Source organism: Rhinatrema bivittatum, chromosome 2 (genome assembly GCF_901001135.1).
Source record: "Rhinatrema bivittatum chromosome 2, aRhiBiv1.1, whole genome shotgun sequence".
NCBI lineage: Eukaryota > Metazoa > Chordata > Amphibia > Gymnophiona > Rhinatrematidae > Rhinatrema > Rhinatrema bivittatum.
The window spans coordinates 22,492,504-22,518,495 of NC_042616.1; the positions used below are offsets into that span (position 1 = coordinate 22,492,504).

The 25,992-nt window shown below is 46.4% G+C and overlaps 1 protein-coding gene across 4 annotated transcripts; it reads right to left on the bottom strand.

The window, feature by feature from the left end:
• Positions 1–2,007: 2,007 nt before the first annotated feature.
• LOC115083648 (oocyte zinc finger protein XlCOF6-like) lies at positions 2,008–25,131 on the bottom strand. 4 transcript variants are annotated; one of them, XM_029587591.1, is made up of 4 exons: positions 24,875–25,129; positions 24,674–24,781; positions 13,064–13,180; positions 2,008–4,602 (listed from the first exon to the last, which is right to left on the bottom strand). In XM_029587591.1, the coding sequence occupies exons 1-4, from the start codon at positions 25,023–25,025 to the stop codon at positions 2,840–2,842; spliced, it is 2,139 nt and encodes a 712-aa protein (XP_029443451.1). In that variant the 5' UTR covers positions 25,026–25,129; the 3' UTR covers positions 2,008–2,839. The 4 variants fall into 4 exon arrangements, with proteins under 4 accessions (XP_029443451.1, XP_029443452.1, XP_029443453.1 ...); XM_029587592.1 differs by having other exon boundaries at positions 2,008–4,599; positions 24,875–25,127; XM_029587593.1 differs by lacking the exon at positions 13,064–13,180 and having other exon boundaries at positions 24,875–25,131.
• Between the last annotated feature and the right edge of the window lie 861 nt (positions 25,132–25,992).

Sequence of the window (25,992 nt, forward strand, 5' to 3'; positions counted from 1 at the left end):
GGCTTCCTTCTGTCCTAATGCTTTTTTTTTTTTTTTTTAACTTTTCTAAAGGAATGGTGCCCCATAAGGAGAAGAAAAAAAAACCCCGCCAAAACAAAAAAGCACAAAATATTCTGCCAGAAGCCGTGCTAGAATGACCCAGAGACAGGAAACCAGAGAGGGATGAAGGCAGGGAATGAGGGATCCAGACCACTGGCTATCAAAACCCTCTCCAGGACATGGCATCAGTCAACCCAAGGGCCACCGACCCCCTGCTCGCCTCTACTCTACCAGGGGGGTGGTCACAATCCAATCCAATCTGCAGATTTTGCACCTCCACCATCTGCTGGAGACAAAGAATACTGAGTGACTGCAGGTGTCCCAGTATCTTATGTACGGACAGCACAGTAAAGCTCTTCTTCAGGGTCTCCCCATCTGCTGATAGGGGAAAGAAACCCAATCATCTGGACTAGTCTAGGGGATAAGGAAGTAACAGTTTAGGAAAGCAATTTCTAGCCAAAAAAAGTCCTAAGAAGGGAACCCAAACAAATACAAGTCAGTTGAAAAATCCCAGTTTTTATTTTGGGTGTCAGACTACCTCTCTCTCCCCTAGACTCCAGCATTCTTTGTCCATGCCCACACAGTCCAGGAGCTCTGCTGTAAGTGCTTCCGTGTTCTGGTTTGTTTGTCTTCCTTCTTGACTGTTCATAGAAGCACGGATTGAGATGGCAGATCAGGACCATACAACCCATCCAGTCTGTCCAACTCCATTTCTGCTGCAGTGCAACAGGCCCCAGCTGATCTCTGGCTTTCTCAACTTCCTCATAACCTATCCCTGTTTTTCCCCCTAGTTAAGGTTTCGACGTTTCTTGTTATTTGCTATTTTTCAACTGTTATCTGTAACCTGTTTCCCAAGTTTTCGGTTCAATGTAAACCGGTGTGATAAAAATCCTCGTCTTGAACATCGGTATAGTAAAAAAAAAAAAAAAAATAGATGTAAAAAATGTAAATAACCAAGGATCCTCTGTGCTTATCCCAGTCTTTACCCCTCACCTCCTCCTAAGGAACCTCTGTGCCTATCCCAGGCTTTACCCCTCACCATCTCCTAAGGATCCTCTGTGCCTATCCCAGGCTTTACCCCTCACCTCCTCCTATCTAAGGATCCTCTGTGCTTATCCCAGGCTTTACCCCTCACCTCCTCCTATCTAAGGATCATCTGTGCCTATCCCAGGCTTTACCCCTCACCTCCTCCTATCTAAGGATCCTCTGTGCTTATCCCAGGCTTTACCCCTCACTCCCCCACAGCTAAGGATCCTCTGTGCCTATCCCAGGCTTTACCCCTCACCTCCTCCTGTCTAAGGATCCTCTGTGCTTATCCCAGGCTTTACCCCTCACCACCTCCTAAGGATCCTCTGTGCCTATCCCAGGCTTTACCCCTCACCTCCTCCTAAGGATCCTCTGTGCCTATCCCAGGCTTTACCCCTCACCATCTCCTAAGGATCCTCTGTGCCTATCCCAGGCTTTACCCCTCACCTCCTCCTATCTAAGAATCCTCTGTGCCTATCCCAGGGCTTTACCCCTCACCTCCTCCTATCTAAGGATCCTCTGTGCTTATCCCAGGCTTTACCCCTCACCTCCTCCTATCTAAGGATCCTCTGTGCTTATCCCAGGCTTTACCTCTCGCCTCCTCCTATCTAAGGATCCTCTGTGCCTATCCCAGGCTTTACCCTTCACCTCCTATCTAAGGATCCTCTGTGCTTATCCCAGGCTTTACCCCTCACCTCCTCCTGTCTAAGGATCCTCTGTGCTTATCCCAGGCTTTACCCCTCACCTCCTCCTAAGGATCCTCTGTGCTTATCCCAGGCTTTACCCCTCACCTCCTCCTATCTAAGGATCCTCTGTGCTTATCCCAGGCTTTACCCCTCACCTCCTCCTGTCTAAGGATCCTCTGTGCTTATCCCAGGCTTTACCCCTCACCTCCTCCTGTCTAAGGATCCTCTGTGCTTATCCCATACTTTACCCCTCACCTCCTCCTAAGGATCCTCTGTGCTTATCCCGGGCTTTACCCCTCACCTCCTCCTATCTAAGGATCCTGGGCTTATCCCAGGCTTTATCCTCATCCCCTCCTATCTAAGGATCCTCTATGTTTATCACAAGTTTTCCTAAATTCTGTACTGTATCTCCACCAGCTCACACAGGTCATTCCACGCACCATTGTCCTGTCTTTCATTGCTCTCCTCCTCTACTACAGCTTCACTCTTCCTTGGGGTCTCACCTGTTACCGCCTCTCTCTTCTGGTGCTCTAAGTCTCCTCTCACTTATTCTTGCTGCAGTATCACTCTTTTTTGAAAATGATATATATACCTCTCGATTTTTATTTTTCCCCCAATTAGAGACCTTGAATTATTTTCAGTTATTTTCAGTTTTTACCTTCAACCTATTGCTTTTTCTTCCAGTGTTTAGCAGATTTTGTGAACTCTCCAGAATTAAATGTAGGGATTCTACGGTATATTTTCTCCATGTTTTCAGGGATCCCCAAGCCTCCATCTCAACCCTCGTTCATTTTGTCATTAACTTCTAAGGACTACTTTCTGATTCTGTGGGTCCACGAGCAGGTTCCCCCAGGCCTATAACTGTGGCAGGGAAGACACTACACCACCGTCATTAGCTCTGATGCTGAGCCTGAAAGTGAGCTCCTTTCTATCAAGGGTAATGTATAGCCAGTATAGATTTACCTTTTTCTAATTTTCAGACAAATTGTGGCGATTACCTTGCTGAGATTAAATTTAGATGTTCTAAAATGAGATCATCACCTGCAGATACTAAATGAGGACTGTATAGAGAAACTAAGTTTGTTGAATTATTTCCTGCCTTTCAGACCTGTGTGGATAATTTGGTGCTTTTTCAGGTATCTTTGCTGAGTGAAACTCTTCTCACAAACAGTGCATGTAAAATTCTGTCCCATGTGGATCATTTGGTGATTTTTCAGATGAGCTTCCTGAGTGAAGCTCTTATTACACTCCGTGCACGTGAATGGTTTTTCCCCTGTGTGGATCCTTTCATGCCTTTTCAGATTTGAGTTTTGACTGAAATTCTTATCACATCTAGAACATGTAAATAATTTCTTTCCTTGGTGGATCCTTTGGTGTGTCTTTAGCTCTGATAGATGGCTAAAGCATTCATCACACTCAGCACATCTAAAGGGTTTTGCTCTGGGTAGTGTCTCTGCTGTGTGTATTGTTAAATGTCTTCTTAAATATTTCTTCAAACTGAAGGTTTTACCACACACAGAACATATAAATGGTTTTTCCCCAGTGTGGATCCTTTGATGCCTTTTCAGATGTGATAGATAAATGAAACTTTTATTACACTCACTACATATATGTGGTTTCTGTCCCATGTGGGTCCTTTGATGCATTTCCAGATCTGACAGAGCAAAGAAGCTTTTATGACACTCAGCACATGTAAATGGTTTCTCTCCTGTGTGCTTCCCTTGATGTGTTTTCAGACGCGTGAGATGAATGAAGCTTTTATTACACTCAATACACCTATATGGTTTATCTCCCACATGGGTCCTTTGGTGCCTTTTCAGATGTGAGCGGGCAAAAAAGCTTTCATCACACTCTATACATGTAAACTGCTTTGTTCCCATATGGATCCTCTGGTGCCTTTTCAGCCGCCATGGATAAAAGAAGCTTTTATCACACACATTACATTTAAATGGTTTTACTCCTGTATGGATATTTTGGTGTTTTTTCAGGTGGCACAGATAAATGAAGCTTTTATCACACACAGTACAGGTAAATGGTTTTTCACCTGTATGGATCTTTTGGTGTTTTCTCAGATGGCACAGATAAATGAAGACTTTATCACACACATTACAGGTGAATATTTTCTCATTTGTATGCACTTTTGGGTGAACTGTTACGTCTTCCTTTTGAGTAAAGCTTTCCCCTCTTTCAGAAATTTTTTTCTCTTCTACCTGCCTTTTCTGGTGCTTTATTAAGGAAAAATTACAATTGTAAGAATCTCCACGTGCAGGATAATGAAAGGGTCTCTTATCTTTGTGTGTTATTTGGTGTATTACTAAGGATTCCTTGCGAGAAAAACTTTTCTTACATTGATTACATGTGAAGGCTTTCCCTCTAGTGTGGATTCTCTGATGTAATTTCAAGATTAACTTCTGTTTGAAATATTTTCCACATTGAGAACATGGAAAGGGTCTCTCCCCAGTATGTGTTCGCTGATGCACTAATAAATGATATTTCCGATCAAAGCTTCTTCCACACAGGTCACACAGAAATGATTTCTTCCCTGTCCCCTCTAGCTCGTGGAGATTAAAAGTCATTTGATCACTGTTATTACTTTGGAAGGGACTCTCTCTTCTCAGATGTCTCTGGTGCTCAGGGATGTCACAAGCAGTGACTCCATCCAGTGACTCTCCTGCAGAGTCTTGCTCCTTCTTCTCTGATTCCTGCTGACTTTGGCTCGTGTCTCCCCCCTCAGTCCGCTGGGCAAGATTCTCACAGACATTTCCTGATTGTCTTGATGTAAGTGCCAGTACTATAGGGTGTTCTTCTTGATTCTCCTCCCTCTTCTCTTCCTGTATGACCTCATTACCTGCTGGGTATAAAGATAAGGCATTGATCAGTGTTAGTGAATATGGAAAGCTACAAATGGGCATGGGGTCAGTCTGTCAGGGGTTGCACAATCACCACCTGGGATTTCTGTTTAGAGAATTCCATGATTGAGTAGAAATTTGCAATGTCAGTGAAAACTTGTGCGCAATATCATTATATAAATCTTCATAGCCATTAAGAAAATCATTTGGCTCTTGCTATCAACCCTATTCACCGAACAGGAAAAAAATATGCTGCGATACATGTGCTTAGGATATCACAGAGATCCCTGCTTCAGAGGTGACGGTAAGGCCGGTCGAAAGAAGCATGCAGGTGTGCACCACATTTCTGTGTCTCAGCTACTGCATCTTTTCTTGCTATGCCTTTAAGAGGAAAGTTTCAAAAGATTAAAGGGGCCCCTGCAAGAATCTTTTAGCATACACACTGTGCATGATAAACAAACAAAAAAAAAAAATGACAAGCAAGGCGGGAGGCCACATCAAAGTTATCCTACCAAATATCGGCCTGTGAGCATGCAAAAATGTGTCCATGTATGCGAACAGCGGATCATGTACAAATGAGGAGTTAACGAGCTTGTGCTGTGCCCACCCTCCAGGCTATTTAATGTCCCTCTCAGGCTGGTGTTAACGAGAGCCTGTTATTTCCAAAGGGGACTTTAAAGTGTGCTCAGTTCCTTTTCCTTTTCACAGCTCCTGCTGCCACCCAAGGGAGTACACACTGCCCAAGCCTGGCACATGGGGACTGCATCGGTGCAGAAGGAAGAAACAGTAGGAGTAACTACACTCCAGGAGAGAGAGGGGGGGGAGCAGTGGAGACCAAAACACAGCCCTCCGATATCTGCCAAGAAGGTCGAGGAACATGGAAAGAAAAGGGCAGCCTGCCAAGCATTCTCCTGCTAGCTCCATTTTTTTTTTCCACAACCGAGGATTCTCTGGGCTTAGCCCAGCTCCCTGCTTAGCCCAGTTTCCTGCTTGTTCAACTCTCTTGTCCATGAGAGGTTCAGGCCCGCTCCCTCGCTAGTCGCATGCAGGAGAGTTTCTCCTGGAGACAGCTGATAAGGTGGCAGCCCCCCTCGTTCTAGCCAATGTGAAAACATTTTCCACATGATGCCAGCAAAGCAGAAGAGACATGGAGGAGAGAGAGAGAAGGATGGGGAGCACTTCAAAGAGAGAAAGATGCGTATTTCATTACACAAGACAAATGCATTTTGAAGCAATTGGTTGCCAGATGGCAAATGTTGTTGCTGTCATTGATAAGAGGCATCGCTAGAACAGGCACATAGGGGCTCGTGCCCAGAATCCCTTCGTGTACGCCCCAAATCTCTGCTCTCTCTGGGCCATTAAGTTTTTTTTTTTGTGGCCTTTCCTGCTTGTTTTTCCTCTCTCACCTTCCTCCCTCCCGCTGGACGCTTATGAGAGAGCAGCTGCTTCATGGTGCCGGCGCAGTTTGAGGACAAGTTGTTTGAACCGCGGAGGTTTCCGTAGAGAAGAGACCCCCTGTGGTTCAAACAACTTGTCCTCAAACTGCGCCAGCAGCAGCTCTGACAGAAGTGCCAGACAGAGAATGAAGGAGTGAGAGGAGGGGAAGGAAAAAATTAAAAGCAGGAAAGACCACAAAAATCATCTGAAAGATCCGGGGAGGGGGGGAAGCCCTTTTCAGTTGACAGCACGGAGCTTTCAATACACTTCCCCGCTACTTCTGACCAGCCCCAGACTCCGCTTGTGCCTCAGAGGCACTGAGCAGCTTCCTGCAGCTTTCCAGTTCTGCCTGCTCCCAGAACCCAGGGCTAAAACTTAGCAGTTAAGACAGGTTGACAGGAAGAATTACCAGAAGAGGCATAGGCCTGAGCCTGCTGCTTGTGGAAAGATTAGTTCATAAAAACATGGGCAGAGATTGGGAGAACAAATGCAACAGACCTATGGACGCTGCCAGAGAAGAGGCCCAGCAGGGCGACTGTGAACCCCATCCCATGGCAGCAGAAGAGGAGGCCTGGCAGTGGTCCAGGGAGAGGCCCTAAGAGAGTGGCAGCGTATGTTTGAGGTAGCCTTTATATCTGTGAGGACGAGTGTGCCACTGAATGCGAGGAAGCCCATGTGCAAGCATGTGTGTGAGAGCGAGAGATACAGCCAGTGTGTGTGTGAGATACAGCCAGCGAGCGTGAGACAGCGTGTGTGTGTGAGAGAGATACAGCCAGCGAGCGTGAAACAGCGCGTGTGTGTGTGATACAGCCAGCGAGCGTGAAACAGCGCGTGTGTGTGAGAGAGATACAGCCAGCGAGCGTGACTCAGCGTGTGTGAGAGACAGCATGTGTGTCAGAGAAAGGAAGTGTGCATGAGAGTGAATGTGTGTGTGTGGTGGAGAATGTGTGTAGACAAGGGATAAAGTTTGTGCACCCTGCCCTCCATCTCCCCATTAATCCAGGACAATCTTAAGGTGACTGGAGATTGAGAGTTCCCAGGAATGGGGAGCCAAGAATTTATCCCTAATAGTTTTAATTACTGGGTGTTATGTATTTACAATTTTGAAATATTTTATTGGTGCTTGGTAAATTTTGAAAAACTGAATATGGGTTTTTAATTCTTGGGGTTTTTTTTCTAGTCATTAGATGTTTTTATGAGGAATGTGATGTTTCTGGTTTTCCACTGTTGCTCTACATACAGAGTCTGCCTTGTGGCTTCCAGTTCATTTTTTACTTAATGAACATAAGAACATAAGAAAATGCCATACTGGGTCAGACCAAGGGTCCATCAAGCCCAGCATCCTGTTTCCAACAGTGGCCAATCCAGGCCATAAGAACCTGGCAAGTACCCAAAAACTAAGTCTATTCCATGTAACCATTGCTAATGGCAGTTGCTATTCTCTAAGTGAACTTAATAGCAGGTAATGGACTTCTCCTCCAAGAACTTATCCAATCCTTTTTTAAACACAGCTATACTAACTGCACGAACCACATTCTCTGGCAACAAATTCCAGAGTTTAATTGTGCGTTGAGTAAAAAAGAACTTTCTCCGATTAGTTTTAAATGTGCCCCATGCTAACTTCATGGAGTGTCCCCTAGTCCTTCTACTATCCGAAAGAGTAAATAACCGATTCACATCTACCCGTTCTAGACCTCTCATGATTTTAAACACCTCTATCATATCCCCCCTCAGTCGTCTCTTCTCCAAGCTGAAAAGTCCTAACCTCTTTAGTCTTTCCTCATAGGGGAGTTGTTCCATTCCCCTTATCATTTTGGTAGCCCTTCTCTGTACCTTCTCCATCGCAATTATATCTTTTTTGAGATGCGGCGACCAGAATTGTACACAGTATTCAAGGTGCGGTCTCACCATGGAGCGATACAGAGGCATTATGACATTTTCCGTTTTATTCATCATTCCTTTTCTAATAATTCCCAACATTCTGTTTGCTTTTTTGACTGCCGCAGCACACTGAACCGACGATTTCAATGTGTTATCCACTATGACACCTAGATCTCTTTCTTGGGTTGTAGCACCTAATATGGAACCCAACATCGTGTAATTATAGCATGGGTTATTTTTCCCTATATGCATCACCTTGCACTTATCCACATTAAATTTCATCTGCCATTTGGATGCCCAATTTTCCAGTCTCACAAGGTCTTCCTGCAATTTATCACAATCTGCTTGTGATTTAACTTCTCTGCACAATTTTGTGTCATCTGCAAATTTGATTATCTCACTCGTCGTATTTCTTTCCAGATCATTTATAAATATATTGAACAGTAAGGGTCCCAACACAGAACCCTGAGGTACTCCACTGTCCACTCCCTTCCACTGAGAAAATTGCCCATTTAATCCTACTCTCTGTTTCCTGTCTTTTAGCCAGTTTGCAATCCACGAAAGGACATCGCCACCTATCCCATGACTTTTTACTTTTCCTAGAAGCCTCTCATGAGGAACTTTGTCAAACGCCTTCTGAAAATCCAAGTATACTATATCTACCGGTTCACCTTTATCCACATGTTTATTAACTCCTTCAAAAAAGTGAAGCAGATTTGTGAGGCAAGACTTGCCCTGGGTAAAGCCATGCTGACTTTGTTCCATTAAACCATGTCTTTCTATATGTTCTGTGATTTTGATGTTTATAACACTTTCCACTATTTTTCCTGGCACTGAAGTCAGGCTAACCGGTCTGTAGTTTCCCGGATCGCCCCTGGAGCCCTTTTTAAATATTGGGGTTACATTTGCTATCCTCCAGTCTTCAGGTACAATGGATGATTTTAATGATAAGTTACAAATTTTTACTAATAGGTCTGAAATTTCATTTTTTAGTTCCTTCAGAACTCTGGGGTGTATACCATCCGGTCCAGGTGATTTACTACTCTTCAGTTTGTCAATCAGGCCTACCACATCTTCTAGGTTCACCGTGATTTGATTCAGTCCATCTGAATCATTACCCATGAAAACCTTCTCCATTACGGGTACCTCCCCAACATCCTCTTCAGTAACACCGAAGCAAAGAAATCATTTAATCTTTCCGCGATGGCCTTATCTTCTCTAAGTGCCCCTTTAACCCCTCGATCATCTAACGGTCCAACTGACTCCCTCACAGGCTTTCTGCTTCGGATATATTTAAAAAAGTTTTTACTGTGAGTTTTTGCCTCTACAGCCAACTTCTTTTCAAATTCTCTCTTAGCCTGTCTTATCAATGTCTTACATTTAACTTGCCAATGTTTATGCTTTATCCTATTTTCTTCTGTTGGATACTTCTTCCAATTTTTGAATGAAGATCTTTTGGCTAAAATAGCTTCTTTCACCTCCCCTTTTAACCATGCCGGTAATCGTTTTGCCTTCTTTCCACCTTTCTTAATGTGTGGAATACATCTGGACTCTCTATTCTGTATTTGATGGTCTATCCGCGTCCTGCATATATGACAAGATGAGATATTCTGCTAGCATACAGTTTCTCTACAGGGATCTATAGCAGCCTGGCTAGTTCCATTTTCCTGACAGGAGGTGTATTGGCGTTTTAGGGCCTGGTGTAATATTTGCAGTGTTGCCTTTTCACAGGTAGGGTTTTTACTGTTTGATTCTGGCAGTTAGGGACTTATTATACCTACAAACATCTCAAAGGTGACCTACAATAAAAGCTTAAGAATGCAGTCCCTGTCCTAACCTATATTGCCTGACGTTGTCATCACAAGGGAATAAAGCCCGATTCCAACAGATGCGATATACTACCCTTAGAAGAGGAAACATATTGGAGGCAGAGATACTCTTTCCTTTAAAATTGCCAAAGGCTTCCATGGAGACTAACACCACAACTCAAAGAAACGTTACCCTATGAGGCTTGAGAGGAAGGGAGGCCAGACCCCTTCAAAACTTAGCTCAGGTTCCAAGTTGAGTTTATGTCGTGCAGTAAAGGGCTCGAGTTCTTGACTCCGTGGAAGATATTTTACCTGAGAGCAGGTCTCTGCCCTCAGAGATTTTCAGGTTATGCCTTCATCCCAGTCCCCTCTGGTAGGATGAGATTAAAGGAATGGATCCCTCAAAGGGAAATATCTCCTCCTTAAACTGACCTTGCAGAGACGTCAAACTCTAAAGTCAGGGCTGCTATGTGATGATCTTCCATGCCACTGAAGGCGGCAACCCACAACACGGTGCAGCCTGGTTCTCTCTACAGCTAAGACTGCAAAGCAGAAAGGAAAGGATCTGCTAGGGTAGAATCCGCCGACTAGAGGAAAAGGATGAAGCCGCAATCCTGATCCAGCTCATACAGGGAACGTCCAAGGAGAACACGAGCGGAAGACTGGACGGCCGTTATTGGCTGCCAGAATATCCAAACCCCTGGGCTCCTGCTATCTATTTCTGAACGAACTTGTAGATCTTGGAGCTTCACCAGGCCAATCTGAAATGCACTTGCAGAGGAACCTCACCTGAGCCCAGTCCTTACACTTCGGGATCTCAAAAGTTCTGCAGGGGGAACCCCATCACAGATCAAATCTGACACACGTACCTGAGGACCACTAGATTCCCTCAGCTTGTTCACACCAGCTAATGGCATTACATTGACTGCCGCTGCCCAGACTGCCCTCTCCCAAGGTAGAGGCGGGATTTCTGGAATGCTAGGCTGCTGGCTCTGGCCCTGATCCCTTTTCCTCTGCTTCAGCTATTCCCCACTCTAATCTATAACTAGCCCTGAACTTCACGAAGGCACTGTTCATGTTAAATTTGGAGACCACCCACTAAAATCCATCATACACCTATAAAATTATCAAAGACACCTCTTTCTCTCTGTGCTCTAGTATAAAAATACAAAAAAAATCTTGGTGCCCTGATAGATCAGTCTTTCTCCTTTCGGCCTCACGTCAAAGCTATCATCAAACCTGGTTTCTACAAATTGTGAATTTCGAGTGGCTTAGGACATCTGGTTAAATCCAACTTTCGTACTGTAGTACAAGCTTCTACTCTGCTTTTAATGGAGTAGTGCAACTATCTAAACTGGCCTCCTGGGAGTGACACTGAAACCACTGCAGTTGTTACTTAATTCAGCTGCAAGATCTGTACCAAGAAGCGCAGAGACCATATTTCACCACTTCTCATTGATCGCCACTAGCTTCCTATTAGCCAATGTGTTTTGTACAAGTTTGGTATCACAGCCTTTCAAGCTCATTTCTTCTTCACCCCCTCCACACCGGAATAATGCTCTTTTAATGCATTTCTTGTCCTTCACGTCTCCTGAGAACGTCACGGAGGGGCCTCGTGGACATATCGCCTACCCAAGGCGCCTGTCTGACCACCACAAGAGACTGTGCCTTCTCCGCTGCAGCCCCCCGGGTTTTGGAACTCCCTACCAGAGGCTTTGCGACTGACAGGTTTGTATGAAGATCATGCCGAAAACATTCCTTTTTGGACAGGCCTACAATTGCTGCTACTGAGTCTGCTTATTTGTTTTGGGTCCTGCATAGCAAGATTTGTAAAAATGTTCACGCTTTGGTGCATTCAGAAGTTTTCTTGCAGTATCCATGTACCTGATGTTTTATTGTACATCGCTTAGTGCTCATGCGTAAGTGATCAATAAACTTTAAATAAAGATAAAGATGGAAGTCTGATACCTATGGTGCAAAACAGCCGTGAAGGAGACAACTATAAAAAAACAAAACAAAAAAAAAAGCCTCCACCTGCTCAGGCTCCTTCTAACTTTCCAAGAGAGAAATTATCCTCTTGACACTGTACTACTGGATATCACTCTGAGAGGAGTGCAAATTGAGACCCCAGGCCCTACATTCAGGTCCACTGCCCTGCAGCCTAGGACCCGGAGAACAGGTGTGGGAAAAAAAGGCTTTGGATTTTATCTGCTAACCTCCTTTCCCCGAGTCCTAGCAGATTAGTTCAGATGCATGGAGAAAGGCTAGAGAGATTAGGGCTCTTTCGCTTGGAAGAGACGACTGAGGAGGGGATATTCTGGAGATTTGTAAAACCATGAGTGACTCAAGACATGGTTATTCACTCAAGCTTACGCATGATTCCAATCTCCTCCGCCATAGCCTCCATCTGCCACTCCCCTCATTCTATATCCTGCCTCTCTCACCCTCTCCTCTCTTCACCTTATAACACTAGTTGATCACATAGGGATCCACTTCCCGGGATATCCTTGACACCCAGCCCTATTGACGCCCTCATGTTTTCACACTTATCGCCTCCCCTTTTCATGTTATGCCTGTTACAGCCTCCCTCTCCCAACTTTTCCTCTCTCTCCTTCTATCCCACTCCCCACCTTTCCTTGTCATACTAATATACATTCACCAATACTAATCCTAAGCTATATGTAATCCTAATTTGTCATATCTATTATTGACCCTTTGTCACGCATATTTAATTTAAGCCTTGATTGCCTCCCCCGCATTATTAAGTTGTTCACTGTATTAATTTTATTTTATTTTTACATAATTGTTCTATATATAATTCTTTGGCGTATAGTTTTTTAACTCTTACTATCTTGTTCTATGTAGAAAGTTAATGTGTTTTATGTATAAAGCTTCGGCGTTCGTTTTATAACGCCAAGGCGTATGTTAATATGTTCTCTGTACACCGACGTGATATCTTGATAAACAGCGGTATATAAAAACCAATAAATAAATAAATAAATGAGTGGGGGGGGTGGAACACGTCAATAGGGAACGGCTCTTTACCGTTTCAGACACCAGGACCAAGACACGCCCATAAAACTAGAAGCCAGCAAATTAATAAAAAATAAAATAAAATTTGTAGGATGTATTTTTCCATTCAGCGCACAAACTGTGCAATCTGCTGCTACTGGAAGGCAAGGTCAAAGGCAACAAACACAATCTGAATGCGATATTATCAAACTCTGCACCACCGTCCTATAGCAGAACTCATCCAAAAAGAGGGCTTTGCCCGGCAGAGCGCTCTCAGTTTCCCCATGCATGGCTCCTCTTACTCTGAAAGGCACTGGTCATTCACCTGTGCATGAGCGAGTGGCTTCCCTCCCTCCTGACTCCTGGGGATCCCAGACATCCAGCTCTTCCTCTTGCTTAAGCCTTGAAAATACACCTGGACTGATATTTTCACGGCCGTTTTCTAGTGATAGAGAGAGAGAGAGTTATATTTTTCTTACGTTCACAGAAACATCCACAGAGCAGTTCTCATAGGGGCAGCACATGACGATGGAGGGGTGGGTGGAGGGGGTTGGAGAGAAGGCTCTACTGCTGTTACCCACAGTAAAGCAGAGAAGATTCGGGGATGATAAACCGATGCGCCCCCCAGCTGAGAGTGGAGCATGACCATCTCGGCAGTTAACTGGATCCATCTGTGTTACTAATCAGGACTACACAGATCTCAACGCACGGCTCTGCTGCCTCCTTTCTAAGAGGTCATTTTAAAAACGAGGCCCACACCCGTCAACGATCCGCCCATCAGAGAGAACGGAGCGGCAGTGTGTCATACAAGTCAGCATTCAAAGTCTCTCTCCCCCCCCCCCACCAATGCCAAGATGGAGACCAAACGTCTGCGCACTGGTCCGCTTCTTCTCCAAGAGCACAGGTCGTCCTTTCCGAGCTCGCCATCTCAGCCACCCTCGATCTCTTGGCAGAGAGGAGGAGAATGCTTCCACACGAGAGCTACGGTCACAGCACGTAATAACTAGTCAGCGTCTTCCGTCCTTTCATATTGAACGTGTCAGGTCGCAGACCCAGAAAAGGATTGGCGGACAATTCTCGTCCACAGATAGGGGAGATAAGCTGTATCGCCTGGGACCAGAAGGACTGTACTTCTCTCTAACCTAGGAAAATAGTTTCCCTCTCCCTCTGCATCCTCTCCAACAGAGAATTCACATTACTGAACCTCACAAAAAATGGAGCGTGGTATAATAATTTGAATAATTCTTGAGCTTTGCTGAAAACAGAGATTCTTCAGGATGCTCTCCACATTGGATGACAAAACGTGGAAACCTAACGCTCCTGTAAATCCAAATATCATTTACGTCTCAGCCCAGGTGAAAAATTAAACGTCACCCCTCCTCCCCCAATCAGCACAACACAGAATTTCTTCCAAGCCCTCACTTTTCTTCCAGTCCTTTCCAATTCCCGGCCCCAGAGAAATATCTTTGCGTAGTTGCAGAAAGGAAAATTTGTTACCACCTGCTAATTTTCGTTTCTGTTGTACCACAGATCAGTCCAGACTCCTGGATTTTGCCCTCCTGCCAGCAGATGGAGACAGATAGTTTCACCGACACTGTACATAACCCAGAGTGCCACCTGCAAGTCCCTCAGTATTGATCAGTACCCAAGCATAAATTCTACAACCAAACTTCTTAAGAAATCCACTCTACAAACTGCCCCGGAGTGAGCAGAGAAGAGAGGAAATTCCTAATTGAGAACTAACCAAAGATACAAACATATCTGTAAAACACAGAACACCAATGAGAAACCCGTGCCATTCTTCAGAAACAATCATAATTATTACAAGCCCCTGAAGAAGTATTTTTACGAAACACGAGCCATGTTGGGCAAAGTTAAGCGGTGGCTCCTAAGTAAAGCGGCAGCTTGAGTAAAATGGAGCGGCGGCTCCTAAATAGAGCGGTAGCTCTGACTATTTCCAGTCTGTCATTACAGCGGTGTTTTTTTTGAGTAAAAGAGCGTTCGCTCTCTGATTTAAAATTGCTCCGGGGAAAGAGAATCCCTAAAAAATTTTTGGTTCGTATTATAAAGGCATAAAATAAGTTTAAACAGTATGCCAATATGTCCCACATCTAATTCAATGAACGGGAATCAATGATTAAAAAACTTTACCGTTACAGTCTCAAAGTGGTAGACTGCTCAAAGCTTTAAATAAGCTACAGTTGCTACATGAGATTCCTGCTCATCTTATAAAAAAAAATATATATTGAAAAAAATGTAAATATACAAGTTCCCATATATATGATGTTATTTTGTTGAATTATAATCTTACTACATCATATTTAGCAGTTTATATAGTAGTATTCTTCAGAAACCTTCAGAATCAATATTAGAAACCAATCGAGCGGACTCTCCAAACACTGCTCTCCACCACCGGGCGGGACTCTGGATGATCCATGGTACTACAGGAACGAAAATTAGCAGGTAAGAACCAATTTTCCTTTCCCTGTACGTACCCGGATCAGTCCAAAACTCCTGGGATGTACCAGAGCTTCCCTAACCGGGGTGGGACTGCGAGCATCCCCGCTCGGAGAACACTGGCACTGAAATTGCCTACATCCAATCTGTAGTGTCTTGCAAAGTAAGTAAAAACTTCCATATAGTCGCCCTGCAAATCTCTTGCAGAGACACCAGCTGACATTTTGCCCAGGAGGCCCCCCCCTGGGACCGGGCAGAATGAGCCCTTAACCCCGCCAGGACAGGACACCCTTGACACATGACACGCCACCGCGCAATTGTGGCTTTTGAAGCCTTTTGACCCTTTTTTCCACCACTCCATAGTAGAAAAAGATGACCTGACAAGCTGAAACTATTTGCAATCTCTAGATAGTACAACAAAGCCCTTCTGATATCCAGACGCCTTCGTTCTTTTGCGTGAGGTGTACCGACCTCCAGATCTGTAAAAGCTGGAAGCTCCAGTGACTGACTTAGTGGAACGCCGAAAGCACCTTTGGCAAAAAAAAAAAAAAAAAGACGGGATCGTCCGCAGACACTCTGGAATCCAAAATCCGCAAAAAAAACAGTTCTCTGCACGACAGGGCTTGAAGTTCAGACACCCTTCTGACTGAATAAATCGCCACCAAGAAAACCACCTTCAAAGTGAGATCCTTTATGGTGGCCCTCTTAAGAGGCTCAAACGGTGCTTCACGCAACACTTAAGCACCAAGAAGGACACACCTTATGAACAGGAGGGAGGGGGGCAAATACTTCGCACCTCGGAGGAAACGCGTCACATCCGGATGTGCAGCCAGAGTCCACAAACCTTGCCCCACAAGCAAGCCAAGGTTGACACATGCGCACTCAGTGAACTAAAGGACAAAACCTTCGCTAGGCCTCTCTGCAAGAAAGCCGAGGGACAACCCCCCTGGCTCCATGCACCAGGACTCGAAGACTCTCCAAACTTGTACATACGCCAAAGTAGAGGTCTTGCAAGTTCGCAACAGAGTAGAAATAACATCCTCTGGATATCCTTTCTTCCTTAATTATTTCCTTTCAAAAGCCAAGCCGCTAGACAAAAGCAATCCGCTTGATCTGAAAATATAGGCCCCTGTCATAGAAGATTCGTTAGATGGCCCGGTGTCAGTGGACCATCCACTGCTAGATTGACCAGATCCACAAACCAAGGCCTTCGTGGCCACTCTGGAGCTATGAGAATCAGCCTTCCTGGGTGTACCTCTATTCTCCTCACAACCTTGCCCACCAGAAGCCATGGAGGAAACACATAGACCAGAACATTGTGCGGCCATGGAAGCACTAGGGCATCGACCCCTTCCACTCCATGTTCTCTTCTGCGACTAAAGAAACGCGGTGCCTTGGCATTCCTGGGTTGCCATCAGATCCATATGAGACATGCCCCACCTGCGAGAATTGAGGGTCATCGCTTCCTCCGATAGCTCCCATTCTCCAGGATCTAATTTCTGCTGGCTAAGAATCTACTTGCACACCATTGGGCCCTGCTATGGGTGACGCCGCTCCGCCCAGGTCATCAGTATCTCTGCTTCAGAGCAACTGCCTGAATCTTGGTGCCTCCCTGGTGGTTGACGTAGGCCACCATTGTCGCATTGTCTGACAGGACCCAGACTGTCCAGTCGCACAGCAGGGGAAGAAACACTCCAGAATCAACCGCACCGCTCTAGTCTCTAGGCGATTGATGGACCAATTTGCTTCCTCCACCGACCAAAGTTCTTGTACCGACACAGCTCCCCAACTGGCGTCTGTAGTCACCACCACCCACTGAGGCACCTTGAAGTCCACAAATGGTGCTGGCCAAACCACCACGAATGACTGGACCTGGCAGACACTCTAAGTGGTAGCAGAAGATGAAGCTGCTCTGAAATCGGATCCCACTGGGATAGTAACACTTTCTGAAAAGGTTGCATAAGAACAAACGCCCACGGGACCAGCTCTAAGGTCGAGACCATGGAATAGAGGACCTGCAAGTAATCCCAGACCCTGGGCACTCGGACCTCCAACAGGTTCCGAATTTGAGCCTGTACCATGGCAATTCGCTCCTCTGTGAGAAAGACCTTTCCCACTCTGGTATCGAAACGTGCGCCCAAAAACTCCAGAACCTGAGGAGGAGAAAATTAACTCTTGGACAAGTTCACTATCCAACCCAAAGCTCTCAGGCGATGCAGCACTAAGTCTATTGCCTGCATGCAAAAGGTCTTCTGACTTTGCTCGGATGAGCCAGTCATCCAGATACGGGTGGACCAGTATGCCCTCCTTCCTAAGGGCTGCCGCCACAACCACTATCACCTTGATGAAAGTCCTTGGGGTTGTCGCAAAATTGAAATGCCACCCCAGGATCATAAACCGGAGGTACCTCTGATGATCTGGGTGAATCCCTATGTGCAGATACAAGGAAGCCAAGAACTCCCCACTTCGCACTGCTGCTCTGATGGACTGTAAAGTCTCCATCCAGAAACAGGAAACCCTGAAAGCCACGTTCACCTTCTTTAAATCCAGAATTGGACAAAAGGTCCCTTCCTTCTTTAGTACCACAAAATAAATGGAATAATTCCTGTCCCTGCTCATCCTGAGGAATGGGGACAATAGCTTCCAGAATTCGTAGTCGTCGTATGGTTTGCTGCATAATTAACTTTTTCTCCAAAGCACAAGGAGATCTCAAACTGATTTCTGAGCGGCCAAGCAAATTCTAAAGCGTAGCCTTGTCCTATCACATTTAGAACCCACTGGTCCATCATGATTTTGATCCACTCCTCGTAAAATTGAGTCAAATGACCCCTGATGACTGGGACTGAGGAGTGGGCCAGCCTTGCCTCATTGCACAGGCCTGGGCCCGCCACTATCCTGGACAGGGCCATCTCTGCTCATTCTACATCCATGAAATGACTGGCTCCAGGACTATGACCCGTGACTGCTCTGGCAGAAATGCATTTGGACCTGAAAATGAGAGCAGACAGAAAGCCTTTGGACCCTTTAGGCTTGTCCTCTAGAACTTGTGCACCTTGTTATCTCGCAGATGCTTTATCAACTGCTCCAAGTCCTCTCCAAACAAAAGTTTGCCCTTAAAAGGCAATACTCCTAGCTGAGCTTTTGATGGAACATCCGCTGACCAGTTTTGCAACCACAGAAGCCTCCTAGCCGAGACCGAAGACCTCATAGTACTAGAAGAGGTGCGAATGAGGTCATACAATCATCCACCCCATAAGCGATCGTGGCCTCCAACCATGCCACCTGTTTAGACTCCTGGGACGACAGGTTCCTGTTACGTTGTAACTGTTGCACCCATCTTAAACTGGCTTGGTGCATAAAGCTGCTGCAGACAGCCACATGGATGCCAAGAGCAGACACCTCAAAAATCTTCTGAAGATGCACCTTGAGCTTCCTGTCCTGCAAATCCTTTAGGGCCACTGCGTCAGCCACCGGAATGGCGATCCTCTTCGTAACCACCAAGACCGAGGCACCCACATTTGGCACCCGCAAGGGCTCTGGTGTGTCTTCGGGCAAAGGATAAAGCTTATCCATGGCTCTGCTAAGCTTAAGGCAGGTCTCTGGAGTATCCCGCTCCCTGACCATGGACCTGTGAAAAGGGAAAGTCTTGGCTGGACCCCTCAAGCTGGCCATGACCGGATCCATATGAGGCATGCCCCATCTTCCAAGTCAGGCTGCCCCTCTGGCATGGATATGCCTAATTCTACCAGAACCGGCAGTATCAGGGGTCCAAGTTCCTCCCTTTGAAACAGGTAGATCACCTTGGGATACTTGCCTTCCACTACCTGGATCCTACCTGCATCCTCCTCCAGATCCTGTGGAAAATGAGAAGGGTCCGCATCAGGAGAACCATCCCCAGATGGCAGGCCCCAAATCAGACTCCTCGAGGAACCCTCATCGGTGGTCCCAGACCCAGAAGGAGCAAGGATACTCTGGACCCTAGTGGCCCCTGTGGGTTTCTGATGTCCTCCGCCTAAAACTAGACTGCTCTGCGGCCTGACAGGCCAAAAAAGCTTTGTGCATCAGTAACACAAATTCTGGTGAGAAGGGGGGAGGAACCTAGCACATCCTCCTTCAGAGGATCCTGGTCCGCCCCCAATTGGCTTCCATAGGCCTCCTCCTCGGAGAAATCAGGAGACAGAACAGGCAGGAGATCCCTTCCCCTTGTTGCAATCTGTGCCTTAGCCAACAGAGAATCCAAAATGGCCGCCATTCCTATGCTCAGCAGGAACGGAGCAATGGCCTCCTGCGCAGCAGCTCCAGAGCCAATGGACCTCTGCTGCAAAGAAGCTGACTCAGTCCCTGCCATAGTGCCTTTTCTCCTCCCCCACTCCCCCAGGAGAGGCATCAGTGACAGTGATCGGCCCAAGAGAGGCACGCGGTACTCTCTCCACACACAGCACATCTGCTGGCCCCCAGCATGGCTGAAAATGGTTGCAAAAGCGCAGCATACGCCAGAGCAGGAGCACACTCGGGAGATGCACCGGAGATCATACCTCCCCACAACCCTTCTGCCACTGACGAGGAATGGCTCAAATAACCTTAAAAAAAACCCAAAACAACCAAACCCCACCCCCCAAAAAAAGCCCACTCAGCTAACAAAAAAGGAAAAAGGCTTTTTAAAAAAAAACAAACTTTATAAACCAAGAAACAAAAAAAGGAAAGCTATCTGAAAGTTTATCTGAAGAGTGGCAGAGGCTTCTCTTCAGGCTCCTGAGGGTAAGGGAACTGGACTACCAGTTGTTACCCCCAGCATGGATCAGTGTATATCCATGAGCATTTAAAGGTCCCCAACCCCTGCTCATTCTTCTCTAACACCAGGAGGGATGGTCCCACCAGGACCTGCCAACCACCTGGGAGGGAATTTCTCCAAAAACTAAATTTTTTTTTTTTTTAATAGGTACAGAACTGCAGATAAGAGGCGGTGTGTCTGCGAAACTTTCTCTGTATCCATCTGCTGGAAGGGAGGCAAAACCCAGGAGTCTGGACTGATCTGGGTACGTACAGGGAAACAAAGTGTGTGATTAGGGATCCGATATTCTATCACAAGACCTGCTATTAAGTTCACTTAGAGAATAGCCACTGCCATTAGCAATGGTAACATGGAATAGACTTAGTTTTTGGGTACTTGCCAGGTTCTTATGGCCTGGATTGGCCACTGTTGGAAACAGGATGCTGGGCTTGATGGACCCGCATGTTCTTATGATCTGTGAAAGACTTAAATTGATTGTTCACAAGAAGTTGTCCTAAAGAGCATAAGCCATGTATGTTTTAAAGATCAACATCTGGAGGTAAAGTACACTGGGATAGTGCTTTCATGTAAGATCCCAGTGCACTTTCTCTCCAGATGTTGATCTTTGGAATATGGTTCCAGGGGGAATGACTCAGAACCAATATCAGGAAATATTTCTTCACAGAGAGGGTGGTGAAGGCATGGAATGCCCTTCCAGAGGAGGTGGTGAAGAAGAAAACAAAGGATTCAAAAGGGCAATGGATACACACTGAGGATCCATAAAAGCAAGAGGATGGAAATGAGCTAAGTGTGCATGGGGGTAACTTGTTGGTACGGCGGTTACTGCCCTTAGCAGAAGGCGTGGAGATTGCTACCCTTAACCAATAAGCCTTGATGCTTTACATGCAATTGCAACACTGCTCCCCACTTCAGCAGGGGAAAAGAAGAAATGGATTCAGACCTCAACCAAAAAGGCCCAGACTTCTATGATCTGGGATACTGATACACAGACAAAAGGGGAAAAAGCGCAGGACTGCTTCTATGGCCAAGTCCATAAAACAAAGCATCTCAAGCAGCACTGTCAATTTTCAAGAAAGCTCATCACCCAGTAAAGACGATGCTAGCAGTAAATTTTTTTTTATGGGTTATCATAAGGCTTGGGGATAACTGCACGGAGCAGCAGTTACTATCCTCAGACACATGGGGGTAACCTGCACAGAGCGGCAGTTACTACCCTCAGACACATGGGGGTAACCTGCACAGAGCAGCAGTTACTACCCTCAACAGACACATGGGGGGTAACCTGCATAAAGTGGCACTTACTACCACTAATAGCCACCGACCGTGAGCCAAGTGCCCCTGACACCCCACGCCCCAAACAGAGGCTGGTGTCTGTGGTCACTACTACCAGTCCAGGACCTCCAGGTCCACTCCTTTCTCCAAATTGAGTCATGACAGCGACCATGAGAGACTGGATCTGGATTCCCTTAGAAGCAGGAAAGGAAGCTGAAACTCCTCTGACAATGGATTCCAAAAGAGCCCACTGGAGAGGCCGCATGTGAGCAAACGCCCACAAGACAAACTTCAGTGAAGATGCCATAGATCCCAGAACCTGGGAAATAATCCCAGCCTCTGGGAACTGACAGACGCAGCAGATGAAGCACTTGAGTCTGCAATCTGACTACCCTCTCCGAGGTAACGTACACCTTGCCTAATGGTAAACAAATAAGTGAAAAAAAAAAAAAGTTTAATTTGAAAGTAATGAAACAAACTGATATTCCAACGACTGGGCCTGCTCCAGATGGCTCTTTGCTAGGTTTAATCACCCAACCCAGGGACCTCAAGCACTCCTTGACATCTTGAACCGAACGACGGCACTCCATCTTCGACTTCACCCAGATGAGCTAATTGTCCAGGTACGGATGTACCAGAATCCCTTCCTTAGCCACCACTATCACCTTCGTGAAAGTCCTTGGTGAGGTCACCAACCCGAAGGGTAGGGCTCAAAACTGAAAATGCTCTCTGAACACTGTGAATTGCAGAAATCTCTGCTGGTCTGGCCTTATCGGAATATGTAGGTACGCCTCGGTTAGATCTAATGAAGAAAAACACTCTCCCTTGCGTACTGCTATCACCGTCTGTAGTGTCTCCATATGAAAATGCAGCACCCGCAGCACTGCGTTGACCTGCTGCAGATCAAGAATGGGCTGAAAGGTGCCATCCTTCTTGGGAACTACGCAGTAAACTGAATATCTTCCGAGTCCCTGCTTCCCTGGGAGAACCGGAACGATGGACTCCAGTTGCTGCAGCCACGGCAACGTGTCCCGCACTGCTGCCCGCTTGGCACAATGGGACACCCACCACATAGGCCTCCCTGATCAAGTGCAAAAATTCTAAGGCATAACCATCACCTCCAAGACTCATTGAGACGTGATCTTGGCCCACTCCTCGAAAAATTGGATTAACCTCCCGCCAATGGCTTCCAGGGAAGAGTAGACTGGCCTCCCTTCCTTTATTGGGAGGTTTTACTTCCTCCTGCCCCCTGGCCTGTATCTCTGGAAGGCCTTTGACAGCCCTGCTGCCTTCCAGCATCTTGTTTCTGTGCCAAGGCAAAATTCCTATTGGAACAAAACTTCCTCATCTCTCAAAAGCACAAATGCAGCAGAAAGCTCTTGACAGCTTCTTGTCCTCGGGTAACTTATTCCCTGTCGAGACCCCCAAATACTTCATCAAATGTTCCAGATCTTCTCCAAACAGCTTCCCCTTTAAAGGGAAGATTATACAGCTGCGCTTTTGACCACACATCCGCCACCCAATTGCACAGCCATAGGAGCTTCTGAGCCACTACCATGGAGACCATGGTCCTGGCCCTCGTTTGGACCATATCTTACAAGGCATCCACCACATAGGCCACTCCTACCTCCAACTGAGCTGACTGGTTGGAATCAGTGGGAGTCCTTGACATCTGCTCCTGTGTCTTCTGGACTCAGCCTAAACAAGCCCTCTGCATCAGACTAGCAAAGACAGCACCCTCGAAGGCTCAATGCTGAGACCTTATTCTCCTTCAGCAGGATTTCCAGCTTCCGATCCTGGATATCCTTCAGCGCAGCCAATCCTACCCACAGGAATGGTCGTCTTCTTGGTTACTGCAGACACCGCAGCATCCACCTTTAGGCAGTTTCCAAAACTCCAGGGTCTCTTCCTGCAAGGGCTACAATTTAGCCATAGCTCTGGCCACTTTTAATCCTGCCTCAGGAGTCTCCCACTCCCAGTCCACCAACTTCACCTTTTTCGGCAAAGTAAAGGGGTGCACCCCTTCATTGTCTGAATCCTCCTGCGTGACCTTGATCCCCAGTTCCTCCAAAACATGGGGACTGAGGGGGCCGAAGTTCCTCCTTGCGGAATAATCTCATGACCCTCGGGTCATCTCTTTCTGCAGCCGAACCTCCCCCACATCCTGATCACTACCCACCAGAGCACTCCCAGGATCAACCTCCAGGTCCAACTGAAGATCTTGACCCTCCGATTCTCAGAGTTCTCTCCATCTTCCCCCTGATGTACGTCCCAGACCCAGGAGCTGAAGAATCCCCCCAGACCTGGGCTGCGCACCTGTCCTAGGCTTCTCAGACAAACCCTGGGACTTCTGGAAGGCCGGACGCTTACTCGACGCCTCCCTTCTTACATCAGCCGACCGCACGGCCCTGCCAAGCACCTCTCCAACATTTTTTGTTGATAATCTCCAGACTGCAGGTTTGTACCTCTACCATGTGCTGCAGACAGAGAAATACTGAGGAACTGCAGGTGGCACTCTTGGCTAAGCAGCAGTGCCTGAAAGGTTTATTCTCTGCCTCCTTCTGCTGGTAGGGATACAAAACCCATTTTGTCTGGACTGATCTGGGGTATGAATAGAAATGATAGGTTACAAATTAATTGCAATAGGTCTAAAATTTCATTTTTGAGTTCTTTCAGAACCATGGGGTGTATACCATCCGGTCCAGGTGATTTGCTACTCTTCAGTTTGTCAATCTGGCCTACCTCATCTTCAAAGTTCACCGTGATTTGGTGCAGTTCATCTGAATCGTCACCCTTGAAAACTGTCTCTGGAACAGGTATCTTCTCTACGTCCTCCTCAGTAAACACTGAAGCAAAGAATTTATTTAGTCTTTCCTCGATGGCCTCATCTTCCATAAGTGCCCCTTTAACCCCTTGGTCATCTAACGGTCCAACCAACTCCCTCACAGGTTTCTTGCTTCGGATATATTTTAAAAAGTTTTTATTGTGAATTTTTGCCTCTACGACCAACTTCTTTTCAAATTCTCTTTTAGCCTGCCTTATCAATGTCTTACATTTAACTTGACAATGCTTATGCTTTTATCTATTTTCTTCAGATGGATCCTTCTTCCAATTTTTTAAAAGTTCTTTGGGCTGAGAAGCTTTTTTCACCTCGTCTTTTAACCGCATCGGCAATCGTTTAGCCTTCCTTAATGTGTGGAATACATCTGGATTGTGCTTCAAAAGCAGAAGTACTAATAGGACCAGGAGGGAGAACAGATTCTCAGGATCAGCCTTCATATCACCCTGTACTGTGTAATACCTCATTCTGTACAGTATTACTCACTTGTATGCTAATACTTTCAATTTGTACAGTTTATTACTCACCTTCACCCTCAATACTTTCTATTACTCTGCACAGTATTTATTACTCACCTGTGTACGAGTGAATAGCTTCCTTCTCTCCGGACTCCTGGTGATCACAGGCATACGGCACTCTCTCTTGTTTAATCCTTAACATATCAAGATTTATCCTTTCATGCTCTGTATGCGAGAATGAAAAAGGAAAGTAAGTTACTACTCACCTGTATTCTGTGATAACAGATACTGAATAGAGTAAGAAGAGGTATCACTCACCCGAGTAGGAGTGCGTAGCCTCTCTCTCGCTTGTTGCCTGGGGATACAGCTCTTCCTTTTGTTTAATCCTTGATAATATATCTGGTCTGATTATTGCATGGTCTGTTTCTAGGAATAAAATAAAAATCACATGTCTAGGGAGCACCAGCATGTGAGCAGATCTAGCAGATAGAAACAGAAAAATGATGGCAGAAAATAACTCCCAGTTTCCTAGAGATCTCCTGTATTTATCCCATGCTTTCTTCAATTCAGATGTTGTTTTTGTCTCTACCACCTCCACAGGGAGGCCTGTTCTATGCAGCCACCACCCTCCTCTGTAAAGAAATATTTCCTTAGGGGTAGATCTTTAAAAAATACGCGAACAAAAGTACGCTGGATTTTATAAGATACGCGCGTATCTTATAAAATCCGGGGTCGGCGCGCGCAAGAGGTTGCACATTTGTGCAACCTGCGCGCGCTGCCTGTTCCCTCCGAGGCCGCTCCGATTTCGGAGCGGCCTCGGAGGGAACTTTCCTTCGTCCTCCCTTCCCCTACCTAACCCCCCCCCCCCCCCCGGCCCTATCTAAAAACCCCCCCTAACTTTGCGAGCGCCGGCTGGCAGCCACGCTCCATCCTCCGTTCCCGGGGGCCTCGACCACGCCCCCGGGCCGGCGCCACACCCCTGGGCCCGCCCCCGAAACGCCGCGTCGTTTCAGGAACGCCCCTGGACACGCCCCCTCCCGCCCCTTTTCGAAAGCCCCGGGACTTATGCACGCCGGCGGCCTATGCAAAATAGGCGCGCGCAGGCCTTTTAAAATCCCCCCCTTAGATTTCTCCTGAGTCTAACTCCTTTCACCCTCATCCCATCAACAGCACTGCGTCTCTGGCTTATTTTATAGCCAATGTAGGACTGCTTTGTTTTTAATTATGGGTGTTTGTAAATAAACAAAACTATAGCAAGGTCTGAAATATTGTGAGGCAGGGAAGCAGGGCGGGCCAAATGAGCTTTATCTAGATGGGAAAAACTAGGGGTAGTAACTGCTGCAGTTACGGCCCTCAACAGAAGACACGGGGTTACATGCACGGAGCGGCAGTTACTGCCCTCAACAGAAGACACGGGGGTAACCTGCACGGAGCGG

Excerpts from the sequence above, each read along its gene's own strand:
- LOC115083648 (XM_029587591.1), bottom strand. The coding sequence starts at position 25,025 with ATGCTGGTGCTCCCTAGACATGTGATTTTTATTTTATTCCTAGAAACA. Across the intron at positions 24,782-24,874 it reads GGCTACGCACTCCTACTCGG|AGCATGAAAGGATAAATCTT; the intron begins GTGAGTGATACC and ends TCTCGCATACAG. Across the intron at positions 4,603-13,063 it reads AGCCACTCGCTCATGCACAG|CAGGTAATGAGGTCATACAG; the intron begins GTGAATGACCAG and ends CTTTATACCCAG.